Source organism: Anser brachyrhynchus (assembly GCF_964034855.1).
Source record: "Anser brachyrhynchus genome assembly, chromosome: 7".
In the NCBI taxonomy this organism is placed as follows: Eukaryota; Metazoa; Chordata; class Aves; order Anseriformes; family Anatidae; genus Anser; species Anser brachyrhynchus.
The window spans coordinates 34918000-34937956 of NC_137701.1; the positions used below are offsets into that span (position 1 = coordinate 34918000).

A 19957-nucleotide genomic window follows, 5' to 3' on the forward strand; every position below is an offset into this window, starting at 1 on the left:
GCTCAGTTGTATTGCATTCTTCTATTCTTAATTTTTCACAGGGCATGTGAAAGAATGTTTCTATTTTCCAGTTTACTCGTAATAAGTCTCTCAATCTCCCTCAAGCAAACTCTATCCTCTTTCTGAAACTCTGTGCCTCTCTCTGAAGGAGAGAGGAAGGTTGGGGTGCAGTTTTTATTCTGATATTTTGTAGTTCATGCACCCAACCAATAAATTAAGAGGGAAGAAAAACATGATGGAAATCTGAGGAGTCTAAGTGGACTTTTATAGAGGAGCATGGGGGACTGCAACACTTCGCAATTGATGTCGGTAGTCAGCAATCTCATCAAAACACTGAAAGAGTTTTTATTGAAAACCTAACATATTCTGGATTAGAGTTACTTGTGAATAACCAGTTAAATGGAGCACGTAAACGTTGCGTGGGTTTTAGAAAGCTTATATGCTTAGTTTTGCAATGAGTGTCTTGCTGAGCAAAGACTTTATTAGTAATTCTTGCGGTGTTGCAGTTCAGATAAAATTAGCTATAATACAAACTGTCATAATTTAGGTTCTGTTCAAGGATATTGTAGAGGATGTATTCTTTACATTTAATTTTTCCTTTAATATTTTCAAGGGATGCCCATTAACGCCACTGCCTCCAGTTAGCATGGCCATTCGGCTTACATACGTGCTTCAAGACTGGCAACAGTATTTCTGGCCTCAGCAGCCACCAGGTGGGAGTTTTGTGTCCACAGAATAACTTGTCTTAAGATGAACAATTAGTCAATGCTAAAGAAAATGTTTGTGTATCTTGCCAGAGGAATTAAACATTGTTTCTGCATTACTACAAAAGGCTTTAGTTACAACTCCCTGTGATGAGCTAGCAAATTTAAAGCTCCTCTGAAATCATGAGTTAGAAATATACTTTTTTTTCATTAGCGTTCAGAGATACAGTTTGTGATGCTTCTAAAACTGTAGTGTCTGTTTGAAGAGAAACAGGTGACTGTCCATAGATCTGTAAAGAATTCTGCCCTGGGTTCCACAGGGAAACGATTGGATTCAAATTTTGATAGATGCTAATACTTCACACTAGTATTGGGTGATTATTTCAATAAAATAACTGATTTTAGTGCTTCACTATTTACCTTTTTATCTCTGCTAACAATGGAAGAGGAGACAACTTTTCTATGTTCAACTGAACTTTGGATTTAAAAAGTCCACAGTGTTAAGTAAGCTAAGTAGTTGATACATTTTTTTCGTGCAGGAAAAAGTGCTGATCAAGCTTTTTACTATAGGAGGTCTTAGGGAAGGAAAGAAGAAAAGTAATATGTAGTCTTAAATCCAAAGTACATATACCAGACTTGATAAGTTTATGCAACAGTAATGCTCTTTAGAAAAATCTGTGCGAGTTTACTCGTTTGGTAATCTCCCAGTGAACTCTTACATGCTTGCTCGGTGGTAACATTTTCTTGGGCTTCAAGGATTTGCTCTTAACAGACCTATTCATATAGAGGTAGCATCAGGAAATAAATTATAAACTCCTTCTGGCTTAAAGTTAAGCAAATCTGTAGGAAAGAGGTAGGTTAGTTCGTTCTCAACAGGTGTTTTCATTAGTAACGTGGTATTTTAGGCACAAGATGGTAGAGCAATTAAAAGCCCAAGTTCTATTCTTAGCTTTGTAGTAGGTTTGCATAACAGGATGAAGTATTTAGGGTGTACTTAGAGGGACAGAACCTGTATGACGTTAGTCTGGTTGCTAATTATTTGACTTTTGTTTACTTAAAAAACAAACAACAACAACAAAAAACCCTTACACCATTCACAGATGCACAGATGTGTTTTGAAGAAATGTGTAGCGAAGTTTATCTTGTGTGCTTTATATTTAAGGAGTGTGGAAAATAACTTTAAAGAGAATCCTCTTCTGTGGGGTCAGAGCAAATCATTGTTTTTTTTTAAGTAGTAATTCTCTTTGTAGGTAAGCCAAGCTTGTCAAAACAACTTGTGAAGCTAGTTCTACAGATTTTCTTTTTTATTATTTCTGCAGACACAGAAATTATTATTCATTAGTCTTTCTGTGCCTTGCTATAGTTATTCAGCAAGTTTAGGATCCCTTTTTTAATATGAATGAATTATACTACTCTGGTCATGTCTCTTGCTTTAAGCAGTTTGAATAAACTCTACTCTTCTAGAAGTTTTTGGATAAAGAACCAGGAGTGACATAGCGTATTGCAGAAACTGGAGACAAACAACATTTTTACTGCTCTTGCCACATGCAGTTGTGGTTATATCTTCGTTGTGAATAACTAGACCAGGAATTTATTGCCCTCAACCACTCAATTAGCTATTCTCAAATAAAGCCAAAGAATTTAAATATGTACTTTATCTTCTCTGAAGAAGAAAGTTGGAGAAATAACTTAATGAATTTGTTCAAATACTTTGTTCTAATTCCTCTGTTGTTTTGTATGCAAACAGTTTATCAGATGCATTTGAAATTAAGGATCAGAGGTTGTAATAACATTATTATAATGTCATTACAATACGTTATTACCCATTTAAATTTTTAATTGGGAAAGAGTGTCAGTGTTTCTTTTTTCTTTAAAATGTATAACATGGGAAGTGGTTGGGGATGCTGGGAGGCATCTTTAGCTTTTTTTTTTTTTTTGTGGTAAAAGGAATCCCCCACATCACTGGGTTAAGTCTTTAACTGCAGCAGACATAACAAACTCTTTCCATAAAATTTTCAAACAACGTTTTCAAAGTAGTTCGTTTCTCGCTCCTGCAGAGTTGGATTTTCCAGTCTCCCTTTTCTGCACAGAACTGATCTCTTGCCTAAATTGTCATAATTGTCTCTTGCCTAAATTGTCATTTCATGACAAATTTGTGTCTATTTGTTCCTGTGTGGACATAGACTCTTTAAGGATGCCTTTATAGCTGTCATTTGTTCCTGCATAAATGGAATAACCTTTGCTCAACACAAGTGACAAGAGTTTTATCTGTGGTTTTTATTGTCCAGTTTCAAGATTAATTCCTAGTTTCTGCTGGAAACAACTACTTTGGCTTTGCGCTAGTATTACATCTTCATATCTCCGTAACCTTAGCTGTTCAGCTTGTTTCTGATGAGCCTACATACTGTGGTCTTTTTCCTATGAAATTAAAATGATACGCTTCTTAAAATACCCTGCAAATTCTGTATTGATCTGTCTTCAGATATAGATGCACTAGTTGGGGGAGAAGTTGGAGGTCTTGAGTTTGGGAAGTTACCGTTTGGTGCCTGTGAGGACCCTATTAGGTAAGATAAGAGTTAAAAAATCTGGTTTTTTTTAACCTCCTTCGTGGAGGATTAAATGTATGTTATTTGAAATCTGAGCTTTGCCTGCATCTCACTTACTATGTCACTAATAGAAGGTTTTGTTATTCAAGTACGTGCTCTAATAGCAAATAATACCATTTACGAAGCTGTGTAATGATATTTGGAGTCCTGGCTCGTAAATGTTTCACCATAAACTTTTAGAGTACTCAATTTGTCTCTGAAATTATTATGTTGAAGTGTACCTTAACTGGAGATAAACCTTAAAAATGATATACTTTCATTCAGCAGTTCGACTTGTTCTTTTCTTGTACTATGACATTTGTGGGAAACTTAAAATGAGAGGGTCTGTTACTGGGTTGTTACAATCCCTCTAATGCCTTCTTCTGAATGCCCATCACCACTCAGCAAATCAAGGAGTCATTTAATGTATTAGTGTTTAATGCTGTAGGAAATTTATGAAAATTTTTCTTTCTTCTATACTGGGATGCCTAGAATATAATGGAGAGGAGCGTTGAAAGAGTCCTGTGTGCCAGCTACCGCTAAGGTTCAGTGTAATACTGGGTGACATGCTTTAGAGTAACCTTACAACATATACAGCGAGGAAAACATGCACACTTCTGGACTTAGCTGCAAAATATGTATAGGAATTTAAATATGAACTGTCATGTGTGTCAAGGTCTTAACTGTGATGGAGTCTTGTTCTGTTTCAGTGAGCTCCACTTGGCTACCACGTGGCCTCACCTAACAGAGGGTATAATTGTCGACAATGATGTTTACTCGTAAGTATTTTGCCTGAACTGTGAATATCTACCTGTGTACTGTCTTGTTAACTACTGCATTTTAGTTACCCCGTTCACATGTTTTTTATTAAGCTTTCTAAAGAGTAGGAACAATATATACTGATATTTCAGAAAGGAAAAAAATAATTGCGGTCTACTGATTTAATTAATGCAGAAATGAGTTTTCAACATTATGTAAAATTACTGTATTTTAAAGTGTACTAAAGTTGAGCTGTATTCTTCTTACACTTCTTATTCATGTTAAATATGTAGGTGGAACAAGGACTCTTGCTTGCACGTCATAATGTTTGTCATATTCTTCAGTGTAATGTGGTGTATGTTATAGCTTCATGGCTATGACATTCCATTTGTTAAGAGTTTGATACTCATCTCTTGCATACCTATGGTGACAGAATTACCTTTTTTTCTATTTTTTTTATTTTTAGCGACCTGGATCCTATTCAAGCACCACAGTGGTCTGTGAGAATCAGAAAAGCAGATAATCCTCAGTGTCTATTGGGTAAGATGCCTGAATTCCCAATCTTCTGCGTTTTTTAGGCTATTAAGTGTTGAGTTTAAAATTGGATGGTTCATTACCTGATGACCTCTGTTTCCTCGCTCCCCTCATTTCTTTGGGTGAACTATATTATGGGCTTCTTTTTCCAAGAAAACAAGCTTTCGTTAAGCGCTATGTGTGTATATCAATTTCTTTAGTTGGATCAATCTGTCTGTGACAGGACTGATAAGCCTGGAGAACTGTACTATAGCCCACCCTGGCCTTTGAGCTTGTGGAGGAAAGGTGTGAAGAAATGGATTAAACTGCATGCAGGACTGTGCTGTGGAGGGGTGGCTGATAGCTGTTCAGCTGTGCATTTTCTGAAGCTTTAATTATGTGGTTTAAAGATGTTTGTGCTTCCGAACAGATTATCATGTTCTTGCAGACTAAGAGAAAATTTACCATCCTTCAAGAATTACTTTGAGATTTAGTTGATTGTTCAATGAGATTTGAATTGTAGTGGTTCAGAAACTTTGTTTCTCTTACAGGTGACTTTCTTAATGAATTCTTCAAGCTTTGTCGTCGGAAGGAGTCAACTGATGAGATACTTGGAAGGTCTGCTTTTGAAGAGGACGGAAAAGGTAACACTAAAATCTTGTTGACTTGTGTTTGATATTTAGATGTTTCACAAGTTTTGCCTTTCTTACCCCCCTTTTCCTGACTTCAGATTCTTTAGCATTTTTTACTTGTTACTCTTAGCCATTTTCTGGAACACTTCTAGGATTTTTCCGGTCAGTGCTGCCTGGTACCATTTCTCAAGAATTCTTGGCAAGACTAGCTGCCAAAGTCCCCAAGGACAAATTCCTGTGTTACAGTTGGTTTTTTAATCAGAGAACTAGACTAGACATTGTACTAGTATGTACAGGAGTTGTTTTTGACTATCACTTTGTGGTTTCGTATTTTCTTAACTTTTTTCTACCTTTTGAAGTACCATATGCTGTATTTTTAACAGCCAGTTTAAAGAGCCTTTAAACTGTTTGAGAGTCTTTGCTGACTTCCTCTCCATTTTAAGGGCCTTTCATACTCTTACTGAAAGAGGAATAGAAGTGCAATGAAGCTAAAACCAAAATTAACAGACCAACAGGTCAAACGTTATCCTAAAAATGTAGATGCTGACATCTTTTTGATGTCCCTGACTCTTGCTTTCATTTTCCTTACTTTTCATGTTGGAATGCAGCTTGAAGGAGCTCAAGAGCAAAAAAGGGGCTAGCTGGTTAGCTTAAAAAGGTGCTAGACTGCATAGGGTACGTATTACTTCTAGTGCTTGACATAGTCTCTTTAGCTCTCCTTCTCTAATCTCCTTAAAACATTTGCCAAGATGAGGTTTTCCAGGCTGCTGTAATTATTCACTTAAATTTGTTTTAATTCTTTCTAACAATGTAATTCATTTTATTAAAAAAGAAGTTCCAAAGTTTACCAGCAACAAGGTTTTCTGGAAAAATCATCTTGTTTACCTGAAGACTCTAAATCAGAATATACATAGACCACGTATGGTCATATATAGTGGTTAAAACTACATAAGGCTATTGTAAAGCTTCAGCATACGTTTGAATAGTCTTTAACTTCAACGTATTCTCTTTTTGCTGTGTGTAAATGAGGTTTAAACACTGGCTTTGTAGCAGGCTTTCTGTTGATACACTGCCTGTCATTGTCTGCAAGTATGCAGTACTTGCAGCAGGTGGCAGGCACTACCTGCAGCCAACCCAGGCTAGTCTTCCTTCAGAAGATAAATCAAGGCGGTTGGTCTGTGACTCCTGGTTGTGCTGTGTGTCTTTGTGGCTAAGAACAGTGAATATTGAGGACGAAACATGACAATACAAGGGTATAGAGTGTTAAAAATCAATACAAGATGCGCAGACTGAATATGACATGCGAACTTTAAGAGCTGTTTCTTTCTTTTTTTTCCTTTTTCTAATGTTACAGAGGTTGCTGATATTACTCATGCTTTGTCGAAGCTCACAGAGCCAGCACCTGTTCCAATCCATAAATTATCAGTCACAAATATGGTTCACAGTGCCAAGAAAAAGATTCGCAAACACAGAGGTGTAGATGAATCGCCTTTGAACAATGAAGTTCTGAACACTATTCTTCTGGTAAGCGAGCTACCCATGCACACTAGATTCATAAAAAAAACATATTTCCTGCTTGTACTGATACATCTGGTTTATAGCAGAATTGTAATTAAAAAAGAGTTTCTGATGTCAGTTCCGTTATTTAAATTGCTTTGATCAGCTTCTTGAAACACAGCCTAAGTTGTTACTGGTGCAAGTTTGAATTTTTTTTTTTTGTTTCTTCAAGTTCTTATTTCCTGATGCTGCTGAAAAGCTTGCAGATGGAGTTGAAAGTGGAACTAGCCCTTCAACTGGGAACAATCCTCCAGAGAATGAAGATTATGTGAGTTTTACTGGCTGATACTTGAGAAAGAGAATGCACGATTTTTAGTGCGCGTTAACACAGACTTTGCTGTGGTTGCCTTCTAATAGGTAATCTTACCTCTGTGGAATCTCCAGGTAGAAAATAGTGAATGTTTGGTGGTGGTGTTTTTCTTTATTTATTTTTTTCTTTCCAAAGGCTCATTTTTGGTACCTTGTAGGCTTAAAGCATTAGTTAGCCACTTGTATTGACAAACAGGACACAGATTGGATGGTTTTGGAGAAACTGCCATTGGTTCTACATTTCTTGCTTTCTTGTATTTCTTATGTAGAATCTCTTCAGTCAGTTTAAATCTGCTCCTTCTGATAGTCTGACGTACAAACTAGCTTTATGTCTTTGTATGATAAACTTCTACCACGGAGGAGTAAAAGGAGTGGCACATCTTTGGCAAGAATTTGTGTTAGAAATGCGCTACAGATGGGAGAACAACTACCTTATTCCAGGGTAAGATTTTTTTGTTGTTGTGGCTTTGTCATAGAAAATCTTGTTTCAGGAACAGAGCAAGTTCACTATGACTTTGAAATATGCCAGTATTTATATTTATTTGTTTGCTTTCAAATGCTGTCTTCAGTTTTTACTACCTTTCTTCCCTAAACCAAGAAAGGCAAGAGAGGTGAGGAAGTGTCTGTGCCCTCCATTGATCTTCAAGGTATCTGGAGGAAGCTCAAATTAAAGATTATATGAAGGAGGAAAAAGAAGCTTATGCAAATGCTTAGCTACCAGTCTATCATGAGATAGAAACGAAGGAAGTGATATAATCTGAAATACCTTTTCTTTGTGGTGTAGCTTCGCCACTTTTCCAAGGAAGCATATCCAAATTCCTGCTGGTATGGTAGCCTTTTTGGGCAGTTAACGCTGTCTCACCTATCCAGACTCTTCCAAGTTAGGTCTGCTGTAGCAGAGCTTGTTGCAGACCAAATGAAGGGCTCTGTCAGGAGCAGGTATCAGTGTAGAGCAAATGTATCAGTTCCTTTTTATTTTTTTGTGGGTTGGACTGGCTGCTTATTCATTCGTTTGTACTTTGAAATGGGTACACTAACAAATAAAATGGAATGTGAACTGTTTTAAAGTGAGGTCAAAGGTGCTTAATTTGTTGCTTGAAAACAGTTACTCTTTTAACATCCAAACAGAAAATTGACAGGAAATGCAGAATGTCTCTGTTTTGTACTGCTGTGAATGATCACTGAGCTCCAGCTACAATCTCTAGGAAATAAACGTAGTTTAAATTCTGGGCTTGTTCAATCATAACTTGTCTTCTGATACCACAGAAGAGCTGCATAGGCGGACTGGTGGGAGCGGGTTCAGTATGGATATTTGTCCCTTTCTTGGGTTTCATATGATTTAAGACCGTGTGCGTGTGAAAGATTCAACTTCATAAATGATAATAGTTACTTCTACCTTTTGTTAGATTAGCTAATGGCCCTCCAGATCTGAGATGCTGTTTACTGCATCAGAAGCTTCAGGTAAATATCCCAAATTTAAGAATGATTTTTCTCCTAGGGAAACAGTCAAAATCGTAACCATTGTTAGCTAAATATGTCAGTTTTGTAGATTTAGTTGTCCTTGTATTATTTGGGTCTGGACTTCTTTTCTTGGGAAAATCTTTGTTATAGCACCAATTCAATGGAATTAGTAACTTTTGGAGTTTTAAGAGATTATTAGTGACTCTCCAAGTACTCTGTGGCATTGTTTCCGTAAGAGAAGTAATTGCTAAGCACTTGTTGTTGTTTTTCCTTTAACTTGTTAGATGTTAAATTGTTGCATTGAAAGAAAGAAAGCAAGAGATGAGGGGAAAAGGGGGAGCGTGTCGGATCGTTCACCTGGTGGTTCTTCTGGTGATGCTGGAAAAGGAGCAGACCACTCTGGAGATAACTCAAAGGAGACTGATAAGGAAAAAGAAGTTGGCAAGTCTTGGGAATCATGGAGTGACAGTGAAGAAGAATTTTTTGAATGTCTAAGTGACACAGAAGATCTGAAAGGAAATGGGCAGGAAAATGGAAAGAAAGGAGGAGCCAAAGAGGGCAGCAAAGAGCCTGTGAATTTAAAACCAGAAGGTCGACTGCATCCTCACGGAAAGCTGACACTGCTGCACCCAGGAGAACCTCTCTACATCCCGATAACACAGGTTAGGCCAGAGATGAGCCCGGTGTGCAATATGAGACTCATGCAGTATCAGTCATACTTAGGGTTGTGAAATTGTATATAGCTTGAAGGTCACAGATTTATTTGTTCTTAAAACTGCTGAGTGTTTTTGCCTGAAGACCTTGTTTTCCATTTTTAGAACTTGGTGAGGCTGTTTAAAGTGAAATCTCACATGCTCTTTGTTTTATTTAAGAGTGAGTCTCTGTACAAATTTCACTCAGACCAACTTTTTTTTCCCTTTTAAACCAAGAACTAAATTGTCTTGGCTACCTTACATTTTCCTTAATAAGGGCTAAGAGTAGGAGAACTATTTGTAAGCTTGCCTTTTTCTGTGTTACAGGAACCAGCACCCATGACTGAAGATTTGTTGGAAGAACAGTCTGAGGTGCTGGCAAAACTAGGGACCTCGGCAGAAGGTGCACATCTTCGAGCACGCATGCAGAGTGCCTGCTTGCTCTCGGATATGGAGTCATTTAAGGTAACACTACTTGAAGAAGTCTGTGAGGCTGCTTTCCTCTTAATTAAATTACTCCTCTTGCTTGTGTTGAACAAGTGTGAAGGTTTTTATGACGAATTTTATTGTTTTCCCTCCACAAAACAGTTTCAACACAGTTTAAAGTTGATAATAAAAACCTATTGAGAAAACTGAATGCTTTAGAACCTATGTTTATCCAGTTGATTATAATGTAACATTCCAGTAAATTTGTACAAAGTCAGACTTGTGTGGCTTTCTTCAGGAGGGGGAAAAATGCATTCAGTTGATATTGGGAATTAAAACTCAGGATAGGCTGTACAAAAGCGTCAGAAGAAAATTGAGCATCAGTGTTCTCAGTCAAAATTGTGTGCCTTTCTCCCACCACCTTGTAAGGATAAAAGGTAAAGGTGTGGAAAACAAAATAATTAACTTCCACAATTCTGTATTTGGAATTTGGGGGAGAGATGGACATAACTTCAAAGTACAGTTGAGGATGTTTTGTTATTTAGTAGGAGGGTTAAGTTATCACTATTTAAAAGTTCTGTACAGCTGTTCATTAAATTGGGATTGGACTAGCTGTGGTTTTGAGTAACTTGTTTCATTTCTTTGCTGAATTCTGTAGAGGGAGCTAAGAGCACTTACACTGTTTTTAGCAAAGGATTTCAAAACTCTAAAAGGATTTGAGATTCTGTCATGAAATATATACGTGCGTGTGCATGCGTACGTTGCAGTGTTGCTGTGTAATAAAAGGATGCAGGTGCACTATACAGTCAGACTATTTATAACACCAGTATCGATTTATTAGCAGTAATCTATATCATATTAGATAGATGTAGCAGTTTTATTTCTGTGCTGCAAGTCATCTTAAACCTTGCAGTAGAGCTATAGAACCGTGGTTTGAAAGGGAAATGCACTTCCCGTAGGTACCTTGCATAGATGGCTGGGTTTACTTTTTGTTCTGGTGAAAATTAATCTTTATTGCATTTATAAAGCACCAGATGGAAGCTTGATTTAACAGTGGAATTTCGAGCTTGCCTGAAGTAACTGGTGAATGTACTGGATTTTGGGAATAAGAGGAAGGTTTATTGTTAGTTGGCGTGGGTTCCACACCCACTTGCTGCTCCCCAGCTGCCATTCTCTTAGTTTGCAGTTACTTTTTCACCTCACCCAGGTCTCTTTCCTACTGTACAGTTTGACTGTGAGCAGAATTCTCTGAGCTCCTGGCTTGTAGCCTGTGCTCCGCCCTGTAAACGACATTGCCTTCCTACCCAGGTTACGATGTTTTTGTAGGATTCTTCAGGTACAAATTTTATCTCATTTTCTTTCCAGGCAGCTAATCCTGGCTGTTGTCTGGAGGACTTTGTGAGGTGGTACTCCCCTCGGGATTACATTGAAGAGGAAGTGGTTGATGAAAAGGGGAATGTGGTAATTAAAGGTGAGCTGAGTGCCCGAATGAAGATCCCTAGCAACATGTGGGTAGAGGCCTGGGAGACAGCAAAACCAGTCCCAGCACGGAGGCAGAAGAGACTCTTCGATGACACCAGAGAAGCAGAGAAGGTAAAAATTCTGTGGCTAGTGATAGTCTGATCTGTAATGCTTGTACAGATCTTCGAGCAGCCCTTTCTTCTTCTTCCAACAAGATTTGAACTATATCCTTTGAGTAATTCAGCTGTTCTGTAAATGGCTTAGGGTTAATCAGAAGTCCTTGCTGCCATACAACAGTGTGTTTGAAATCTAAAATCTAAAATAGTGTGTGGAGTGTAGCTTTACAAGCAGTATTACTTAGGTACTTCTTTGAATTATTAGTAAATAAAACAGATTTTTATCTGCATTTACGTGTTAGGAAACTAAATGTTCCTAAATAGTGATTATTTTAGTTTCATTCTAACTTGCTGGGACTGTAAGCAACCACTGAGGAGTCCAGTAACATCTACGTATTGAGTCCTGTCTTGCAATGATACTCCCTTCTTGTGACTTCTTTAATGTAGGTGCTCATCTTTTGTGCTTAAACCTTATCTTTGAGAAGAAGTTTCGAGCACTAATGTATTAAATTTTCTAACGTTTTAGGTGCTTCATTACCTTGCAGTTCAGAAACCAGCTGACCTTGCAAGACATCTCTTGTCTTGCATCATCCATGCAGCTGTACTCAAGGTAAAGGAAGAAGGTAAATAATGTTTAATAAATTATTAAGATATTTTAGGTTGAACACTGATGCGATAATGAGAACTTGCTTGTTTCTTTTTCTCCTAATAGAAGTACTAGAAGATATATCTTCAGTTAAGAAGATTATTAAACAGATAATATCCCATTCCAGTAAAGTTCTACGATTTCCAAATCCAGAGGACAAGAAGCTGGAAGTAAGACTTTTATATTGGCCAGAGCTGAAAACTTGACAGATGTGCACACTGTTCATGGGAGTGCTAAAATAACATCTTTTTTGTTTTTATTAAACTCCTGCAGGAAATCATTGCTCAGATTATGAGTGTGGAAGCTATCATTGCCAGGGCCAGGTCTTTGAAAGCAAAATTTGGAGTAGAGAAATGTGAAAATGAGGAGGAGAAGGAAGATCTGCAAAGGTGACTAATTTTCTTCCCTTTTTCTTCTGATGCCCTTTTTTAGGAGTTTCAAAATTTAGGACATCAGAAAGTGGCGATAATAAAGAGATACTGAGGAATCATACTTAATAGCTGTAAAAATTCAGTGTCCATGTTCCTATGCTACCGAGATGTGATTTATGGGTACCCTGTATGCCCGTCAAAGTAACCATCTCTTTAAAAGCGTGTGATACAGATTATTTCAATGGAATTTGTTTTCTGTGGATGGTACTGGAGATTTCATTATTTTTGTGTTAAGTGAAAGGTGCACACGATCAACTTTGTTGCAATATATGTAAAAATGGAAGGACAAGGAATTTAGTGTTTTCTACAACTAATGTGGAATGAAATGCTGCCCAAAGTTGCATTTTCTCATTCCACTCTCCGTACTAATTTTAAATGTATTATTGAGGAACCATATGAATGAAAAGTGACAGAACATGTTTCATTGCGTCTGACTGCTGTCAGACTATTTACTTTTTGCTTAAGCAGAGGAACATGGAGGGCAGCGGGGCTCTCCCTGGGCTGCAGCCTCCTTCTGGCCACATCCACCTGCTCCTTACAGTTTACACATCCTCCTTAGGAGCCTGGCAGCCACATGAAGTAAAGGAGGGCAGCAGGTCCTTTCAGGGAGTGGCCTGCAGTCGAGGGGTTGATTGGCCTGCTGCTGGAGTTACAACACAATCAGCTGCATAATCTGCCTTTGCCGACCTCATCTGGGAGGCTGCTTTGTTCTGCTCAGTTCTAGCCTGCTTCTGCGGGAAAACAGCTGCTTAGCGTGAGAGGAGGAGCAGTGAGGTAGGGGGCAGCACAGAAGGCTGAGGGCTGGAGGCCTAGGCTAAAGGGAAAGGAGTGAAGGGATGAAAAGGCAGTGATGGTGTTTGTGTGATGCTGGGAAATGTCATTTGTTTTCCTCAGATTTTTTTCAACAGAGAACTGTGTCTGCCAGTTCTCACTGTGCTAATAACGCTAGGTGGAGGTCTCCTCACGGGAAACAATGCTGGTTTTAGATTAGAAAATGCAATAAGCAAGATATATATATATATACACACACACACACACACATATACACACACATATATATAATTATTTTTTTCTTTTTTTCAATAATTTGTACCGTCAGATTTGTAAACTGCCTCCTGGAGCAGCCAGAAGTGTCTGTTCTTGGTGCAGGAAGAGGACCTGCTGGCAGCATTATTCACAAGCTGTTTGTGAATGCCCAGAGGGTAAGAGAGAGTTCTTGACTGCTTTGCTGATGCTTCTGATTCAAATGGTTTGAGGCAGTGGCTTAACGTGTGATGGCGATTTATTTTGTCTACATGTGCATGTATTTTTATAAATGTGATTGAAGGGGGTGGGTTTGTTGTGTGATGTTCAACATGATTTTAGCCATAACAGAACCTCATGAGACAAAAGAAGAGATGACCTGGGATGTGAAACCTTGAAGGAAGTTGATAGGTGTGCCATTCAGTGTTTGGTGTACTTAAAATGGTGACATCAGTAATGCAACTCTAGCACAAATTTCTGCTTTATTCAATTTGCACAATATATGCAACATCACAGCGAGAAGAATCGAGTGTGTTAATGGTTTCACAAAGGAATGTAGGAATGCATGTTCTAATGTTTAATACTTTAGGAGGAACTCTTTAGACTGAGGCTTATATTTGGAATACTTTGTTGGATGGAAATTCATGTGCTTAGGAAGACCTTTAGGAAGTTCCTTCCTTTTCCAGTACAACTCTACATTTACTTGACTTACTGCCAGTGTTGCATCTGTTTTCTTGAAACCTTTCCGTGGCCTATATTGTTATAAATAATCCCTTCTTCTCTTAAGCAGTGTTTTTAATAACTAGCTTGGTAAGTATTGATTTCCAGACTTCTTGGACTGCACTCAGCTTACAGTTTCTCTCAGAATTTCACCTATTCATAGCATCAAATGACCTAATTAAAATCTAACTGCATTGCTAATAACAAAGTGGCATAATGTTACAGATACCTTAAAGCCTGAAACCCTGTTTCGATATCACTGCCGTTTTTCAAAAAAAAAAAATTAATTAAGGTGCAGATGCTTTTAATAATAATCTATATATTTTGTAACTCAACATAAAAAGGACCATTCTGAAAACAGCCCCTGGTTATTCTGAAAAATGAAAATTGGAACATTTGGTTTACCTTTAGGAGAACTTGAGTCTGTAGCATACAAATCTCAGCGTGTAAGGCAGCTTGATTTACCAGCTTCCCTTTAAAGCTTAAGATTGTGCCCTGTAAGCATATGCAAGTGTATGTACTTGCCTTTTTAGTAATGTGGTATTATGGTTTTAAAGTTGAGTACAAGCTTGTAACATTAATAATCGATAAAGGTTTATGTAATGTCTATGGGTTTGTTTCTTTTGAACCATCAGTAACTGAAGCTAGCTTACGGACACCTCTCACTAGTCACTCACTGGTCACTGTTAAGACTTCTTAGTGGGATGAGAGCGCGCTTGCTACAGAAAACCCTCACGTTTAATCTGCCATGAATTATTTTGATAGAGAGCTGTTTGGTAAATAGAAGTTGAATGACTTTTTTGTTCATTACCTTTTGATTCTGGACTCTTCTCTGAGTTGTGTAAAATGTCTTGTTATATTCTCGAGCTTTCTCAGGAAAATTATGATAGCAAATGCATGTTCTTGGAAGTAGAGTGCATGATATCTCTTAAACCTACAGTCTCCTTCTAACCTCTTGTAAGTCATCTCTGACTTGCCTTTGTTTCTATCTTTCATCATTGGTTCTTTTCTCATCCTTTTTCAAGCTGACTGAATCTTCTGATGAGGTAACCAACTTTGTCCCTCATTTCCCACTCATCTTCCCTAGTTGCGTAGAACTGAACCTTTTGGTAGATATAGCACAACAGCCTGACGTGGTTTATACTGTTGTTCACATATTAAGTGTAAAAATAATTTTGTGTTTCCAGAATGGTTTTCCCTTATTCACAGACTTTTTTTTAGAGCCTAACAGAAAGTGGAGAAAAGAAAATTGAGCAAAACAAAGAAAACCAGCCCACCCACAAACCTTTCTTCTAGTGAATACTAATATTTTCTGATGCTGAAATACATAGCCTTACCTTCATGCTCATCTCTGTTACTGTCACTGTTTTTTGCTTATTAAACAGCCAGATGTTTTGGGGGAGGTATTGATGGACGGTACGACATGGTGGATGTCACAGTCCAGATACCACCAAAACTATCGAGATAGCAATGCTTATTAACACTACTGAAACTTTTGGACAAAGGTACGGAGGGGTTGGGAGGGAGAACCAGGGAAACTTGTGAAGAAGTGTAGCAAAGGGAACATCCTCTCTGTTGGTTTCTTTAAACTGTTCTTGTAGGAACAACTGGCACTTAACCCCTGCTGACTTACCCTCTGTCACCGGCTGCAGAGCTGGGTCCCTGCTCCTGAGGACTGGGGGGAGAGAGGTTGGAAGCAGTGTGGGTGTGAGGGTCCTCCTGCGGGTTCTTCCGTGTTCTTGAGTTGGGGACAGCTAAACACAGACCCTGTTAGGGTGCTGGTGTGTATGCATGTAATTAGGAAATGTCTTTTGGGCTGGCTGAGGAGCAGCCAGGAGCTGGAGGACGCTGGTCATTCTTCCAGTGTTCAGACTCTAGTGCTGCTGCTACGGACTCTGAGGCAAGGGGTGGTGACGGAGGTTGCCCAGCGGTCCATGTGCTCTGTGATGTACCCTCAGTAAGCTGCTCTTTGGCCACGAAGGGCATGTATGGAAGTAGTATGCTGTTTAAAAGGCAGGTAGCTTTTGGTCAAGACTCCAGGATGTTTGCTGATTGCTTTTAAAAGGAGGTTGGCTTGGCCGTGTGTAGCCGCAAGGAGCTGAGGCTGGAGCCCTGACTGAGAAGGGGCCGTTTTGTCTGGTGAAAATGTTTGCTTCACGCTTGTCAAAAACCAGGGAGTTTAGTCTAGGCTGAGCTTTACCATCCGCATACGAAGGTTCTTCCATTTGACCGTGTGCAGTTTATTTCTTGACATCCCATTAGTGTCTTGCACTGTGTACATGTAAAGCCTTCTGATGTGTTACCATTTCTAATCTTCCTCTTTTTCTCTTATGAATTATTTTCTGAATCCCACTTTCGATAAACAGCTCGCCCTACAATTATACTTCTGCTTTTATTTAAGGTTTCTGCAATGCCTCCACTTGACGAAGAACTGAGGAGATCAGGTTCATCAGATGAGCGACGACTCAACACGGGCGCCGTTTCAGACTTCCCACCACCCACGGGGCGGGAGGTTATTTTGCGCACAACTGTCCCCCGCCCCGCACCCTACTCGAAACCATTGCCCCAGCGCATGTACAGCGTGCTTACAAAAGAAGATTTTCGACTTGCAGGTGCCTTTTCAGCAGACACAACGTTCTTCTGATGTAACTAGCTGGGGTAGCTTGTGTCTTCACAAGTAGAATGCTATTCATTTTCCTTCAGGGAAGTTAACACTTAGATTTACCAGCTTGTGGTGAGGAGAAAGCACGGTTGTCATTAGTGATGGAGAGGAGCAGTCCCAAGGACAGAGCAGATCTTATGGCTGGGAAGAATGCCTGCAGCAACTCTGTCTTGGAGGTTTGGCATGGACACGCAAGTAGTTTTATTCAGAACTTTGGGGCAGAAAGTTCAGCTTCTCCCCTCTGTCCCATGGGAGCAAGTGTTGTTGCATTGGCTTGTTTAATAATGGACGTTAATGGGCTGTATGCAAATACTTGGTGTTGAAATTTATGCAGAACATGCTGCTTTACAGTTCTTAATCAGACATGGTAAAATGATATTAGCTTACTTAAAGTGATATGCAAACATGAAGTAATTTGTATTTATTGCTAATCACAAATATTGAGCTCAGTATTTTTTAGTTAATCACTATGTTGCAAATACTTTGAAATTCCCTTGATTTTTTGAAGTGTACAGTACATTCTAGTTCATGCTTACCTCTCCCAGCACTGCAGTAGTTGTCCAAAAAAGATCTTGTCTTGGATGCTCCTCCTAAACATAACTAAGGATATTTTGGGCTATTAGCTACCATACCCCTAATAGCTGTAAGTGGATCACTTACTTTGGGATACTTTATATCCTTCTCTGCATGCAAGGGCCAAAGCTGTATGTAAATTACGTGTACAGAGGTGTTTTATTGTAGGCAACGTACTGATAGTTAAGCCCCTTTGAATGTATCCTGTCTTTAACCTCATGTGATGACACAATTCTATCACATGCTGTAACCTAACCCTGGTGAATATCATGCAGACACTATGACGTGTATGTGCCAATGCTGCTCTACAGTGATCCTAGTGTGTTTTAATCAGTCAGATCAGAGTTACTTTATAAAGCGAACTGTAAGAACAACGGTGTTGTCATTAATAAATCTTGACTTATTATTGGCTCTTGACTTGTTCAGGTAATAGTGATGGTTTTGTCAAAACACTTTTTTAAATGTCATCCTTGCGGAATTTGATGTAGGAACAAAATGGCTTGGGACTATATCAAATACAGAAAGGGAAATTCTGTTTCACAAAATAGGGTCCCACCTGTTACCCTAAAGCTGCCCTACAGGGATAGCTGCCAGGGCTTAGAATGGTTCCCTCAGGTAAGTTTGTGTTGTGGTTGCTGGAAAAGTCCAGTAGTTTCACTGTGTAGAAGATGAAATAATCCCAGCAGTACCCATCTTGATCTTTAACTGAGAAAAAAAACATGTAAAACAAAGAACTTTCTGGTAAGGATAACTGCTGAAAGCTTGTCAGTGTATTCTAACTAGCTCTACCTGGAAGCGTATAGTCAAGTAATGCTTTCAGAAAAATGATCCGTGTACGGATATGCGTTACTATTGCCCTGACAGCATACAAGGGGCACAGGGAGAGGCACAAAAACATAAAAAGAACCATTGATTTATTTGAAGGAACTGCAGAGACAGTGACCTGAACAGTGCAAAATAATCATTATATCTACACTCTTGTTAAAGTAGCATGTCCCAGAAATTACCTTGGCTAAGATAGGAACAATAGATACTACTTTTATCATGAGTAAGTTTTAAATACTAGCTGTTTTAATGTCTCTTGAAATCTATTTTTATTTAAGTGCCTAAATCTTTTAAGTCAGGTCTAGTGCTACTACTATGTCTGTCATAGCTGATTACAACATTTGCAAGGCTGCTATTAACTAACTTACTGTATAGGTATGAGACAGTTTTAAAAGAAACAGATGGCCTGCCCTTTTACAACGGAGATCTGAAGCTATATTTTTTCCAGTAATTTTGATTACGTGAACAAAGAAAAGAACTTAAACTAAGAGCTGTAGTCCATAAAGCTCCGTAACAGTTGAACACCAAGACTAACACAAGTTCCAACAGCACTTTCTCCAGTTCCTGTAGGTGTAAACACACTCATGAAAATAATACAGCAACAACATTGCATTACGGTTGCACACAGCAATTCAGCTTTAAACAGAGGGGGGTTACAAAAATATAACCATGATTGAGTATCTTGGATGCACTCATCTCTGAAAATCAATGTTAGAATACTTTGGGTCTTTGTTACATATTTTCTTCTCTCTACCAACACCCTGATAGACATCTTTTTTTAAATATGTGCACAAGCAAAACTATGTAATGGTACTAGGTCTTGACTCATAATGTAACTGAATATATTTACTATTTTACATCTTCACACAAAACTTTGTGATATCACAGCCATACTTGGTAGCTAAGGAACGTCTCTTCATCTGACTTCTTTCCTTGGCCTGTTTTGCAGTTCTCTGCGAAAGAGAGAGGTAGGTCTGGTCAGAAAATACTGTTATTGTTACTTGGCACCTAGCTGGAAAGCATTACTGCACAGTTAGACTTCAATCTAAATTGCAGCAGACAACATAATAAAATGCAACTATTTATTAAGGTGAGTAACCTGTTGTATCATAACACTAATGCTACTGACTTGCATTCTCTCTGGGGCCTTCCTACAGGCTGAGGAGCCGTGCCATGCCCCCGACAAGACAACATAAAGCTTCCATTACTGAGTACAAACTAAACGAGTAATAATGAAGTATTTCCGATTAAAGTTTGTTTTTTTTGTTTCTTTTTTACTAGTAGCTTTTCTTCTCATTTATAACAACTTGGGCATTGTCTCTTCCTCATGAGACACACAAAGCAATAACTTGATTTTTACTGTAAATATAATACCATCATCTCAATTACTTATAAGACAGTTTTAGTTTCTCCTGCCAGAGCAAACCTGTAACTTGCTACAAGTTATGTTCCGAGTACTTACCAGGATAGGTCAAATGAGGAGAGAAGCTATCAATAGGCAGCTGTCCTCAGACGATGCATTTCCTATTTGGTTGCACAGCTTTTCAGCCCAGCAACAGCCCAACACCTCCCACGGATGGGGAGGGGATATTGAGGATAGCCAGGAAGAGCCGTGACTGGGAACGGAGGGGCTGAAGGCATGGGGGGATTCAGCTGGCGACAAGAGGGCTCAGCAGGGCCCTAGTGAAAATCTACTGCCTGGAGAGGCAGTACTATGAAATCTACTCCCTGGAGATTACCAGGGCAGTGTTGCTGGGGTGCTCCTGTAGGACACGGGGAGGTTTCACCCCGAGGGGGCTCTGGCTCTAGCCCTGCTCTGAGCCAGTCAGGTTCTGCTGCCAGCTACTCCCTTACCCGTGGGG

General features: G+C 38.9%; 2 protein-coding genes across 7 annotated transcripts in view; one reads left to right on the forward strand and one right to left on the reverse strand.

Moving 5' to 3' along the window:
- Nucleotides 1–17687, forward strand: part of RAB3GAP1 (RAB3 GTPase activating protein catalytic subunit 1) — a 23610-nt gene extending 5923 nt beyond the window's left edge. For 2 of the 3 annotated variants that reach the window (XM_080600748.1, XM_080600747.1), the window contains exons 9-25: nt 614–713; nt 3187–3268; nt 4000–4068; nt 4515–4588; nt 5113–5205; nt 6548–6717; nt 6923–7018; nt 7329–7501; nt 8466–8520; nt 8805–9182; nt 9540–9677; nt 11004–11231; nt 11742–11838; nt 11928–12031; nt 12135–12250; nt 13392–13494; nt 16437–17687. In XM_080600748.1, coding sequence (XP_080456874.1) covers nt 614–713; nt 3187–3268; nt 4000–4068; nt 4515–4588; nt 5113–5205; nt 6548–6717; nt 6923–7018; nt 7329–7501; nt 8466–8520; nt 8805–9182; nt 9540–9677; nt 11004–11231; nt 11742–11838; nt 11928–12031; nt 12135–12250; nt 13392–13494; nt 16437–16679 — 2319 coding nt within the window. In that variant the 3' untranslated portion in view covers nt 16680–17687. Of the gene's footprint in view, nt 1–613; nt 714–3186; nt 3269–3999; nt 4069–4514; nt 4589–5112; nt 5206–6547; nt 6718–6922; nt 7019–7328; nt 7502–8465; nt 8521–8804; nt 9183–9539; nt 9678–11003; nt 11232–11741; nt 11839–11927; nt 12032–12134; nt 12251–13391; nt 13495–16436 lie in introns of those variants that run through there. The other variant, XR_013953884.1, reaches the window with a different exon arrangement.
- Nucleotides 17688–18166: 479 nt separating this feature from the next.
- ZRANB3 (zinc finger RANBP2-type containing 3) overlaps nt 18167–19957 on the reverse strand; it is a 50089-nt gene continuing 48298 nt past the window's right edge. For all 4 annotated transcript variants that reach the window (XM_080600744.1, XM_080600743.1, XM_080600746.1 and 1 more), the window contains one exon: nt 18167–19048. In XM_080600744.1, the coding sequence (XP_080456870.1) occupies nt 18950–19048 (99 nt within the window). In that variant the 3' untranslated portion in view covers nt 18167–18949. The remainder of the gene's footprint in view (nt 19049–19957) is intronic.